A 13,079-nucleotide genomic window follows, 5' to 3' on the forward strand; every position below is an offset into this window, starting at 1 on the left:
GGGGCCGCGGGGCGGGAGGGCGCCCCCGCAGTCGACCAGACCGGCGGCCCCGGCGCCCTCCGGCCGGTCCGTGCGCGCCGCGGGGAAAGCAGGCGGCCGGGGGCGCCGCCGCGCGTCGCATGCAGCTCCCCACTGCGGCGGCCGCTGCCAAGGGGCCCAGGGACCCTGCGCTGCCGTCCCCGACCCCGCGACCCGAGGCGGCGACGGGAGAGACGCGGCGCAAGAGCAGAGCGCGTCCGGTGCGCCCCTCAGCGACTCTTCCCGCCGCCCTCCGCAGCGGGCTGGGTCTCCGCTCGCCTTTGTGCTGGCATCTTCCTTCGCTCCCAGCGACACTCGGAGCTCCTCTGGCGGCTCCGCGCCGCCGCCCACCCCCGGGTTACGCCGCGCCCCCCGCGCGACCCGCCGATTGTGTCGAGTCAGCACCCGCGGCGGCGGGGACGCGCGAAGCCATGTCTCCCGCCCGCGCTCGAGAGGGCGCCGGGGGTCCGGGCGCCGCGAGGAGGTTTCCGGCCGAGTTCGGCGACCCCGGCGGGGCGCGGCGCGTGCCCGAGCGGCTCCGCAGCGTGCGGCTCCGCAGCGTCCGGCTCCCCGGCGCTCGCTCTCCTGGCGTCGCCCGCGAGCAGTGCGCCGGCACGCCTGGATCTCCCCTATCGCCGCTACCCGCCGCCTGGCCCGGCCTCCCTCCCGCCGCCACCTTCCTCCTGCCGGGCTAGCCCGGGCGCCCGCCCCAACCAACCCCTGCGCCCCGGCCCTCGGAGAGCGCAGGGCCGGCCCGCTCACCTCCGGCGGCGCCGGCGCCCCTCCCGTTAGACGCCTGGGCAGCATCTGCCCGCACCTTCCTGCGGGGCGCTTGGCTGGGGGGCTTCCTGCACGTCGGGGACCGGGGAAAGGGAGTCGGGGGGCAGGGGGAAGGACGGGAGGGACAGCCAGACCTTGGCCAGCTGGACCTCCTGAGGAAGGTGCGGGAGAGTGGGGCGGGTACAGCCGGGCGGAAGACGAATCCCGAGGCTGCGGAGGATCCGGAGCTTCTCTCCTGCGACGCCGAAGGACACGAGAGTTCTGAGAGGCGCCGTGGAGGAAGGAGACCCTCTGAGGTCATGCGAGCAGGTCTCTGCCCAAATCCCACCGAAAAGCTGAATGGAGGAGTGTCATGCCTCGGTTTCCCCAACTGCAAGGGCAAGACGGTAATACTCATGTCACTTACACGGGGTGTGGTCATAATAAAAATGGATTATTGAAAGTGCTTCGGGGTACTTTGCCTAAAGAGGGCACTAAATTAAAAAATTACTGCATTAATAGCTTCAGCTTTCCATTTACTTCTTCTGTAGCATCTTCATTGACTCTCAGTCCCACTTGGAGGAAAGAGTAAAAACGCCAAAATGTAAGGATCTTGCCCCCTATGCATGATATCTATCCATATGTGGGAAAGATTTACTTGATTTTACAGTTTAACAACTATAGCCCTATAGAGGAAGTCCCCAAACATTGTCCCCTCCCCTAAATAATGGATATCCATTATTTTGGAATGTTTGAGTGTGTGCTCTCAGTATTATCCATCTTCCCCACCCTTCTCTGTTAAAAGAAAAAAATTTTTTACCCCCTTTGGGAACTACCCCTCCCTCTTGCCCAGGAGTCTTAATGGTTCTGGATGGTTACACCTTCCATCCTCACTCCCCAGAACTGCCAGTCATCATAGTCCAGACCACAGAGATTGGTTCTGAGATGGGTATCTTGGTCGGAGAACTCCATCTGGGGCTTTCGCTGAATCAGTTCAGAACAAGAAGCCTTTTAAACGAGGACAACTAATAAGGCAGTGATAACAGGTACCACTAATGCAGGTGAAGGAAGCCAACTTCAAGGGAAGGAATGCTGAGAGAGGATAATGCCTTTTGAGCCTTAGGAGGCAAATATGTCTGAATGAACGCTACCCCTGAAGCCAATAAATCCCCTTCCTCTTTATTTCCTTAGACCAGTTTCAATTGTGTTCTGTTACCTGTCATAGAAAAGCCCTGACTCATTATTCCCAGACATCTGTCCATTGCTAAGCTATTCCACAGAATTGAGGAACCCCCCCTCCCAGCAAAGGGCAAGAAAAAAAAAAAAAAAAAAGCTTGTTTTTGTTCCTACTAGAAGAATCAGGATCCATAGAGATCCCATATGATGTTCTGTTTCTACAGCTTGCTTTAGTCCCATCAACTCCATACCTCCAACCTTTAACCTCCTGTATTAACTATGTTAGAATCTTGCCTTAAATAAAAAAGCATAAAAATAAATAACACTAAAATGAATCTCTATTGCTGCCCTTAGGTTTAAAGAAAATTTTTTTTTCCTCTTACCTTAAAAGTAGCCCCATCTAATCTTTAAAATTTTCCATTTATCAAGCATTAAACCTGAGGCTAAGGTGTCAAATAAAATTAATAGCAAAGTCATCCTAGAATCTCAGACTTGTAAAAGTGTGTAAGGGTTAGGTTATTTCATACTGAACCCCCCCCCCCCATTCCCTATCACCGCCACTACCTAATTTGAGTCTCCCCTTCACAGAATCCGTGACAGGTTCTCACGTAGCCTCTCCTTAAACCATTCCTATAAAGAAAACGCGTATTTCACAAGCTGATCAAATCTATGTTGAAACTGGCCTAACCCTAGAAAGTGATTCCTAATATTGACTCATAATACTTCTTTTACCTCACAGGACTCCAAGAACTGAGGACAGACTTGTACACTACTTGAATTGTGTCTCCCAAGATCTTTGCATGGACTCTAACTGCTGATTATATGAGTGTCCTGACTCTTCATCATCCTAGGTTACCTCCTTTCTATGAATGTGCTCAAGTTTGTGAACACTGCCTCTGAAGTGTAGTGTCCAAAGCTGAACCCAAAGGCAGATTCCAAGAAACTGAAACATCAAGCCCCTTCTAACACCACAGGCGGAATCCTAGCAATATGTTCCCATGGTCTTACATTTCTGTAAAGGTTTAAACAGTAAAATATTTTAATCTCAAGAGCCTGCTGTATCCTTTCATCTAACTTCCATTCTGTCATAATTTCCCTTCTGTCTGGAAGCATTGTGGTGGTCGTGGACATTTGGGGACCTGGCTAAGGGAAAATTGACTTTGTAAGTGGAATAAATGTATGTAGTTCATGGGCATCACAGCCTATAGTAACAGTGACATCTATTCCAGCAGCTCAAAGGCCTACAGTTATCTCACCACAGGTTATTATGACACAAAGGTGGAGGGCCAGACACCTTATCAGCAAATGAATATGTCCTTCAGGATCCAGCATGTAAGTATACAGGTAACGGGGTAGACAATATTTGGAATACATGGACCCAGAACTGGAATGTGGAAAATCCCCCCACACCTTAATATATGGGAAAGAAGTTTGGTAGAGATTTTTCCATATTTGACGATAATCTTAAAAATGTATATAACTTTTCCAATAATGAACTGTAGACTGGAAAGAAACTCTTCTAAAGTATCAATAATAAAAAGAAATTTCAATCAACTACGCTAACGGAAAGACTGAAATAGCTATTAATGCTATAGAACAAAATGTGACAGAATCATTTTTACATGAAGAAGAAAACAGTATACAGCCAAAATGTAGGGAAAAGTATTGTAAAAGTATATTAGGCAATTAATTTTTTTAATAATTGTATTTGTTTATATTTGATGATGTCTGATACTTGTGAATTTAATTTGTAATCTGTTGTGATTTTTAATTCCAAATATTTAAAAAAAATCTAAACTGTGTATTCTTTTCGTGTGTGTGTATGTGTGTGTATTCTTTTTTTTTTTTAATTTTTTTTTCAACGTTTATTTATTTTTGGGACAGAGAGAGACAGAGCATGAACAGGGGAGGGGGAGAGAGAGAGGAAGACACAGAATCGGAAACAGGCTCCAGGCTCTGAGCCATCAGCCCAGAGCCTGACACGGGGCTCGAACTCACGGACCGCGAGATCATGACCTGGCTGAAGTCGGACGCTTAACTGACTGCGCCACCCAGGCGCCCCTGTGTGTGTATTCTTAAAGAAGGTTCTGAGCTGTATTATCTTCAGACTCCAAAAAACAAGGACCTCTCCCCTATTGAAACAGATACTCTAAACGCAGCCTAATCAGTATAGCATTCATGGGGTGGGAGCTTCCACAGAAATGACTAAATACAATAATGTTTTGAGACGTCCATTTATGTCGTATTTTATCTATCAACCATTAGAAGGGAATAAGTGGTGAATTACAATTAGGGCATTTGGGGTCTGACATAAGGGTACTCATGTGAATGCCAAAATGGAACTTAAATGTATTCCAACTTTTCTGTATTTTTAAAGAAAGTTTACCAAACCTAACTGCCTCATTATTTTCATAGTGGCTATGATTTATTTACTGTGCTGTAATTCAGTGATGTCGTTAGGTACTATGTAGGTATATAACAGGTTTTTGGCCTCTACACCAAATGACCTTAGACCATTATAGTTTTCTTGTTGTTGTTGTACTTAAAAAGTAACCTTCTTCTTGGAACCCCATATTTTTCCTATCACCTTTTCTTTTATTGATAATCATATCTCATTCTTAAGTTCCTGCTTATGTCTTGCATGGAATCTATACTCTAGATATATATTCTCATTAGAACTTTGTCTAGAATGGCTTGTGGAAAGGAGGAGGGTCAGTGAATAATGTACTTGAGCTTTAGTGCCTACATTTTGTGGCATCTATTTTGGTTGCTTGGAATCTTTTCTCATTTTCTTCCAATTTCTCACCCATTATCAGTGGTGAAAAGCTCTGGATTCTCCCATTCATATATTCCTTATGTAAATATTTAATAACCACTTACTGTGAGCCAGGTACTCTTCTAAGTGTTGAGGATATAAAAGTGAGGGGCAGAGACAAAAATCACTGCCTTTGTGAAGCTTATATTCTAATAGGATAGGGAATGAGAGGTCAAATAAGATACAGCAGAAAGTGTGTTTACAATATCCATATGTTCCTCTACATTTTCCATTCTCCTTTGTACTTAGGATAGCCATGTGATCACTTCCAGCAAATATTTAAGGAGCAATGATGGGTGTCACTTCTACCACAAGATTAAGAATCTAATGTGACTTCTCTCATTCTCTTCACCTTTACTGAGACCACAGAGGCTATATATTGCAATGGTATCATCCCAAGATAGGAGGAGACTGGATCCCTGAACCATCACTTGGAGGAAAGCTGACTAACTGATATGAGACTGTGATGTGAGCAAGAAATAAAGTGCTATGATAATTAGATGTGGGGTTATTTGTTACATGAGCCAGCATTAATGATCCTGACTACAACAGAAACTGGTATTTTGAAGTAGGGTATTGCTATAATTAAAACCTAAAATATGTGTCATTTACTTAGGAGTTCAGTAGCAAGCAACAAGGAAACTAACATTAGAAGCTAGAAATATGGTTATAATGATATGCAGTGGAAAAACAATAAAATGCTGCTATAATATCTAAAATTTATCTTGTGCCACTGAGTCCGCAGCTCTAAGTAAATTGATTAGAAGAAACAACTAGTCAGTGATGGAAACCATTGGTTGGTAGTGAATGGGAGAAGAGATTTGTAAATCATATATCCAATAGGGGTTAATACCCAAAATACATGAAGAACTCATCCCACTCAATAACAAAACAAACAAGCAAACAAATCTGATTAAAAGATAGGTAGAAGACCTGAATAGACATTTTTCCAAAGAAGACATGCTGATGATAAATACACACATGAAAAGATGTTCAGCATCGCTAATTATTGGAAAAACGCAAATCAAAACTGCAACGAGATATCACCTCATGCCTGTCAGAATGGCTATTACAAAAAAGGAATAACTATTGGAGAGTTGTGGAGAAAAGGGAACCTTCAAGCATTGTTGGTGGGAATGTAAATTGTTGCAACCATGGTGGAAAACAGTATGAAGATTCCTCAAAAAAACAAAAATAGATCATATGATGCAGCAAATCCACTTCTGGGTATCTATGCAAAGATAGAAATGAGAACACTAATTCAAATAGAAATGTGTACCCCTATGTTAATTGCAACATTGTTTATAATGACTGAGAAATGGAAGCAATCTAGGTGTCCATCAATGGATGAATGAATAAAAAAGCTGTGCATACACACAATGGAATACTACTTAGCCATAAAAAGGAACAAAATCTTGCCATTTATGACAGCATGGATGGACTTTGAGGACATTATGCTAAATGAAAAAAGTCTGACAAAGACAAATATCACATGATTTCACTTATATGTGGAACCTAAAAACCAAACCAAAACAAACAAACAAAACCCAGACTTATAAAACAGAGAATAGATTGGTGATTGCCTTAGAAGGGAGACAGTTGGTGGGTGAGCAAAATGGGTGAAGGAAATCAAGTACACACTTCCAGTTATAAAACAAATAAGTCACAGGCATGTAATGAACAGCATGGAGAATATAGTCAACAATGCCGTATTAACTTCGTATGGTGACAGATAGTCACTAGACATTGTGATGATCATTTCACAATGTATACAAATACTGAATCACTTTATTATACACACGAAACTAATATGATATTGTACGTCAAGTATACCACAATATAAAAAAAGAAGCAATTGGTAGCACATGGCAAAGTATCACAATAAGTAGATGATTTAGGAAATAAGTCACCAGTTTTCAAAAATAAATGAAAGAGAATACACGGAGTCTAGATATTTGGGTCTTTGCAAAGGTAGAAAGGCTGACTGCTTTAGATCCCAAGCAGTAAAAATGGGATTTATAAAGACTCTGAGAGACAAAAGCTCAGTAAAACTCAGCCAGTGAAAAGATCAAATTTGAGGGTATGGTCAGATAGCTTCAAGGTTACCATGTAGTTGAGAGAGATTTAAAACTTATGTTTCAAAAAACACTTTGAGTGCAGTTACTGGAACATACAACTGATTGGATGCAAAAAAGAAAAATCACAAATTAGTTTATTTTAGAGAAAATTATATTACCAAAGAAACCACGAGCCCAGACAAAAAATTATTTGTCAGTCCAAGACTTATAATTTTCCATGTGCAAGGAGCAGACTTTGAATGTTGTATACTCTCCCCAAGGAGATCTCACATAATGTTTCTCATTTCATATGTGGCCAGGCAAGATAATGGGGAAGGAAGAACCTCACAGAGGTGGAAGGGAAAAGGATGAGGGTGGAGAGAAACAATGGACGAGGGAGGTCCTCTCCAAGGGCAAAACCAGAATTTAATCATGAAACTTAGCAAACTGCCAGGCCAGGGATATATAACAATACCTACCCATAAGATTTCAGAGTTACTCTGGACAAGTCTGTTGCATATCTTCCATTATTTTCTTTTCTGAATGTGGTATCTATTATGGGTGTCCATCATTATATTTTGGACTTCATAGGAGGTAGATATCTTGTCCTGTTACATCATAAGTTGTTACTACACCGTAAAGCACCACATCTGGACTTGATAGAGAGGACTATACATCAAAGATCTTGAATTTAGAACCAGAAAAAAAAAATGACTATATTGTTTTCCTTAGGGAGAAAATGAGTGTTTTTTAAATACAGGAATATATTAGTTTTCTATTGTTGCATAACCAATTACCACAAATTCAGTGGCTTAACACACAACACATTATTTCATAGTTTCTGTGGGTGGAAAATGTGGGCAGAGCTCAATGGGGACCTCTGCTTAGGGTCTCATAAGGCTGCAATCAAAACGTCTGCCAACTGTATTCACATCTAAATGCTTGACTAGGAAAAAAAACCCACTCCATCAATGTGTTGGCAGAATTCATCTCCTTATGGCTCTAGAACTAATGGCATCTTGTTTCTTCAAAGCCAGTAGGAGAATCTATCTTTCCAGTCTTCTAAGACAGAGTCTTATATAACATAACTTAATCAAGAGACCAATGTTTTATCACTTTTGCCATATTTTATTGCTTAGAAACAAGTCACAGACCTCACCCACATTCAAGTAAAGGGATTTACAAAGACATGATTCACTGGGGGATTAGTTCATTGTCTGTCACAGGTGAAAGTGGGACAACTGGATAACTGATGAACAGAAGACAAATATATTGGTTTTTACCAATCACTTTGTGCTTCTCTATTTTTCCCAGGATGCTCTATGGTTATGTGGCCATGTGACTAGTTCTATCCAATGAAATGTGAGCACAACCAAAGTGGGTCATTTCTAGATTGATGCAATTGCCCTTTAGTTGGTGCCAGGGCAGCCTGTGAGGCAAGCTCCTCACTAAACCTTAAATATGAATTGAAGAAGATTCTGGGAAGATAGTGGAGTAGGAAGCACCAGGAATCTGTTTCCACTTAGACAATAATTGCACTCTCAGAATCTGTCTGAGGTAACTATTTTAGAACTCTGGGGTCTGTTGCAGGCTTGCAACATCAGGGGAATACTTGTATGGTAAACTGTGGTTAATGTGGGTCAATTTCAGTTCTTATTACAGTAGCAGCTACCCATCCCCCATCCTCAGCCACATGGCAGGCAGCTCTGTACATGGTCCTTGAGCAACTTGCACACAGCTTTTGGGAGGCAGCGTGGGCAAAAAGGACCCTGTCCTCCAAATATCTGGGATCTGTGCTCTGATCACTGATTGCTGCTTCTGATCACAGAGGTAAAGACAAAAAAAGCAGGTAACCATTCTTGTCGCACCTAACCCCCTTGATACTAAACCCTCCCTCTCTGGCTGAAGGGACTTCTAAGGGATTTAAAGAAATGGTACCCTTTCTCCCCCTTTATTTTTTCACTTTTTACCCTTCTGAGAGCCAGACATTAAAGATTAAGACTTTCAAAAGTTACTGTATATACATGAAAAATTTGAAACTGACCATACATTCCCAGGGAAAGGGTCACCTGAGGAGGCGTTAAGTTTACAACTCAGGCTCGTCCTTGGTACAGAGATAGAGCACAACTTAAAAAGAAAAATAACAAAAAACATCAAACCTTGGGGAAGTGGGAGAATCTGGTTTACAGTTACCACATTATTAGAAAAGACAAGGGAAATTATTGAGTCTGGGGAACAGAAAACAAAAAAGACTTAAAACTGTTAACAGTGCCTAAGCACCTAGTAGGACACCCCCAAGCAGACCAAAATATGCACCATGGGAGTCCTAGAAGGGGAAGAGAGAGAAGGGACAGAAGGAATGTCTGAGGAAATAATGGCTGAAAAATTCCGAAATTTGATGAAACACATGAATATAAACATCCAAGAAGCCCAACAAACTCCAAGCAAGATCAACGCAAAGAGACCCATTATGGGGCGCCTGGGTGGCTCAGTCGGTTAAGCGTTCGACTTCGGCTCAGGTCACGATCTCGCGGTCGCGAGTTCAAGCCCCGCGTCGGGCTCTGGGCTGATGGCTCGGAGCCTGGGGCCTGTTTCCGATTCTGTGTCTCCCTCTCTCTCTGCCCCTCCCCCGTTCATGCTCTGTCACTCTCTGTCTCAAAAATAAATAAACGTTAAAAAAAATTAAAAAAAAAGAGACCCATTATAATCAAAGTATCAAAAGACAAAATTGAAAGCATCAAAAGAGAAGCAAATCATCACAAACAAGGGATCCTCACATTAATCTAAGATTATCAGCAGATTTCAATTTCTCATCAGAGATTTTAGAGGCCAGTAGACAGTGGGCTGATATGTTCAAAGTGCTAAAAGAAAACAAAAATTCAACCAAGAATCCCATATCTGACAAAACTGTCCTTCAAGAGTGAGGGAAAAATTAAGACATTCCCAGATAAACAAAAATTGAGGGAGTCCATGACCACTAGACCTGCCCTGCAAGAAAAGCTCAAAGGAGTCCTACAAGGTGAAATGAAAGGATACTGGACATATAACTTGAAGTCATATGGAGAAATAAAGATCTCAATAAAGAAAAATACACAGGTAATTAGGAAAGCTAGTATTATTGTAACAATGATTTGTTACTGCACTTTTTGTTTTCCCCATGATTTAAAAGATTAATGCATTTAAAGAAAATATCATTAATGTAAATGTTAGTATTACTATAACTTTGGTTTGTAACTCCAGATCTTGTTTTCTATATAATTTAAGAGGCCAATACATTTAAAATCATTATTGGGGCACCTGGGTGGCTCAGTCAGTTAAGCGACCGACTTCAGCTCAGGTCATGATCTCACGGTTTGTAGGTTTAAGCCCCATGTCAGGCTCTGTGCTGACAACTCTAAGCCTGCTTCAGATTCTGTCTCTCTCTCTCTGCCCCTCCCCTTCTCGTGCTCTGTCTCTGTATCTCAAAAATAAAATAAAACATTAAAAAAATTTTTTTAAAGAATTACTAATATTTGGGGGGCACACATGTATAAAGATATAGTTTTGTGACTGTATGATTCCACTTGTACGAGGTACTTAGGGCAGTCAAAATCATGAAGAGAAAAAGACTGCATGGAAAGGAGAATGGGAAGTTATTGTTTAATGGGTATAGAGTTTCAGTCTTACAGGATGAAAGAGTTGTGGTGATGGTCACACAACAATGTGAACGTATTTAATAGCACAAAACTGTACATGGAAAATGGTTAAGATGGTAAATTTTATATTATGTATGCTTTACCACAAAATAAATAAATAAATAAATAAATAAATAAATAAATAAATAAATAAATAAAACCAATTGAAGCAAGTGTCCCTGCCCTAACATACCCAGGCCAAAGCCTGGGGAGGGCATATGTTATGAGACGCACATCTGCCACACGATGGGCCTCTCCTATCCCTGTCTGCCTTCTTCTCCCATGACCTGCCAGAACTGGAAGAGATGTCCTTCTTTTACTTTATTTTCCTGTCTGCTTGGAACTTCCTTAGGCTAAAAATGAGCCCTTCTGCTGTCCAACGTCTTCATACCATGTGCTATTTCCCAAACCCAGCCTCATTGCTAAGCCTTAATGAGGCCAGGATAGGAGCAAAAAAGTCGGGTTTATCAATAAGGGAAACTAAATCAGGGGGCAATTCTAAAATATTGCAACTGCACCATTAACAAAGAATATTTAACGTCTCAAACAACTTCAATATATAATATCTCATTTAAGAAATGGATTCCATTGTTATCTCAACTTAATAGGTGGGAAATTGAAGCACCGAAAGGCTAAGTCACTTGCCAGGACTAGCACGAGGCCTCTGACTCCTCATCCAGTGTTTTTCCACCACGGTGTATTGTCCCTTTCGTTAAGATAAGGTAGCTTTTAAGTTACTTTTCAAAGTTTTATTTCCTTAAGACTCACTCACATCACCCACTACCTCAGATCACTTATGCATTTCTTTGACTTCCTTATTAGTTTCTTACTGTCTTATTGTTTTCCTCTTTATAGATCTTTCTTTAAAGTATTTTCTCTTTATCTGTTAGAGAACGCATGCACGCACGTGCAAGGAGGGGAGAGGGGCAGAGGGAGAGAGAAAAAGAATCTTAAGCAGGCACCATGTCCAGTGCAGAGTCTGACCAGGGCTGATCCCGTGATCTGACCCGAGCTGAAATCAAGAGTCAGGCGCCCAAATGAATGAGCCAGCCTGGCACCCCTATAGCATCTTTCTTAATACTACCATCTCTTACAGGATTTTCAATAATACTCACATATGAAGAGCCCCAAGTTGCTCTTTGAATGACTATCACAATTTGGCTATCACAATTTAGGAGAAGCCAAAATAAACTTGAAGATGTGGAAAGAGATCCCCCAAGAGGATAACATTTTGGTTATATAATTAAGAAATACCATCAAAGCTTTCAAAATCCAAAATGTATACCATAGCTGTCATTTGTTCCTTGTTGGTGAACAAATATGTCAAATAAACCCAGAATTCTTACTTGGCTCAGAATTTCAACCTAAACATGATTCTGTCTTGGGAGAAAACTATAGCTTTGGCCAAAGAAAAGACATCTTTTCTGGAAGTTGTATCATTATTGAAACTTGTGCCAAAGCATTTATGTCATGATTTAGTTCAAGGTCACACAGAGGTAACAGGTGATGAAGTTAATCTAAGAAGACAGAAAATAAAATAGCAGCCTAGAAAATACATTGTGAAACTAAAGGCAAGGGTGAGGCCCTAGAAAAATAATATAAGATATACAAAAAGTTTAATTATGATGCCCTTTTAAGTGTTATTCTCGCCCATGTCCTAGGGCCAATGTTATACTACATACAACTTACCCTTTCACACTGGTTTTCTCTGTAGGCCAAGCTACCTCCTCTGGAGACCCATGTCTCTCCCTTCTCTGCCCTGCTTTGTGTCCTGGGAGACTGACCCATATGGACTGCATCATAGGCTCCCTTGCTCCCTCACAATGGAAGAGACTAGAGGGTAGAAAAGAGAGGGGCTGGACTGTGTTTTCTTCCCAACTCCCTCCTTGAGTTGGTGATGTATTTCCAGCACCCACCCTGTCAGACAGCCCGGCTTCTACTACTCCAGGCCTCACTGGACTCTAGGACCTTATTGCCTTCCCTTACTCCTTTGTGCCTATGGACAGTAACAGTTTCCCCACTGTTTCTGGTCCCTGAGTGCCTCAACATTCCTTGTTGGTTATCTTAACTCTGCCCAAGTTTCTGTGAGTAGACTTTTCTTGACATTCTGTACAACTTTCCAGCATAGCATATCTTCTATTTTCTGCTGGGTTCCTGTTTGGCATTCTTTTCCAGGATATTTACACTTTACAAAATGATAGATTTAGGTACAGAAGTACATTTAAAGTAGACAGTTTTTACAATTCAGATCAATAAAGTTCAGATCAATAGAGCTCCAATCAATTTCCATCAGGTAATTTCAGACCTAGATTCATTGAGAGTTTACAACTCAGTTTTGAAGGTTCAAGAACTTCAATTTTATCAATTCACCTGGAGTTCACCTGTAATTCATGCCAAATTCACAGGACACTGAGTTATATTTCCAGACTTCCTTTTATTATCTTCAAGAAGTGAATCTGACACCAGAACCATAAGGTCATCAGCTCAGGTGGTCTCCTTTCTGGTGGATAAAATCCTTTAGAGACTTGGGGCACCTGGGTGGCTCAGTTGATTGGGTATCTGACTTTGGCTCAGGTCATG

General features: G+C 41.9%; 2 protein-coding genes across 3 annotated transcripts in view; one reads left to right on the forward strand and one right to left on the reverse strand.

Annotated features, from left to right (window-relative positions):
- HECW2 (HECT, C2 and WW domain containing E3 ubiquitin protein ligase 2) overlaps window positions 1–1,015 on the reverse strand; it is a 392,473-nt gene extending 391,458 nt beyond the window's left edge. The window contains exon 1 of one of the 2 annotated variants that reach the window (XM_040475725.1): window positions 933–1,015. The gene's annotated coding sequence lies outside the window, so the exon portion shown is untranslated. Of the gene's footprint in view, window positions 1–780; window positions 879–932 lie in introns of those variants that run through there. The other variant, XM_040475723.1, reaches the window with a different exon arrangement.
- LOC121030355 (translation initiation factor IF-2-like) overlaps window positions 1–3,785 on the forward strand; it is a 4,352-nt gene extending 567 nt beyond the window's left edge. The window contains exons 2-4 of the mRNA XM_040474673.1: window positions 19–670; window positions 714–1,184; window positions 2,693–3,785. Of these exons, the coding sequence (XP_040330607.1) occupies window positions 19–670; window positions 714–1,184; window positions 2,693–2,707 (1,138 nt within the window). The 3' untranslated portion in view covers window positions 2,708–3,785. The remainder of the gene's footprint in view (window positions 1–18; window positions 671–713; window positions 1,185–2,692) is intronic.
- Window positions 3,786–13,079: the final 9,294 nt, after the last annotated feature.

Source organism: Herpailurus yagouaroundi, unplaced genomic scaffold (assembly GCF_014898765.1).
Source record: "Herpailurus yagouaroundi ecotype Mexico unplaced genomic scaffold, PumYag 140, whole genome shotgun sequence".
Taxonomy (NCBI): domain Eukaryota; kingdom Metazoa; phylum Chordata; class Mammalia; order Carnivora; family Felidae; genus Herpailurus; species Herpailurus yagouaroundi.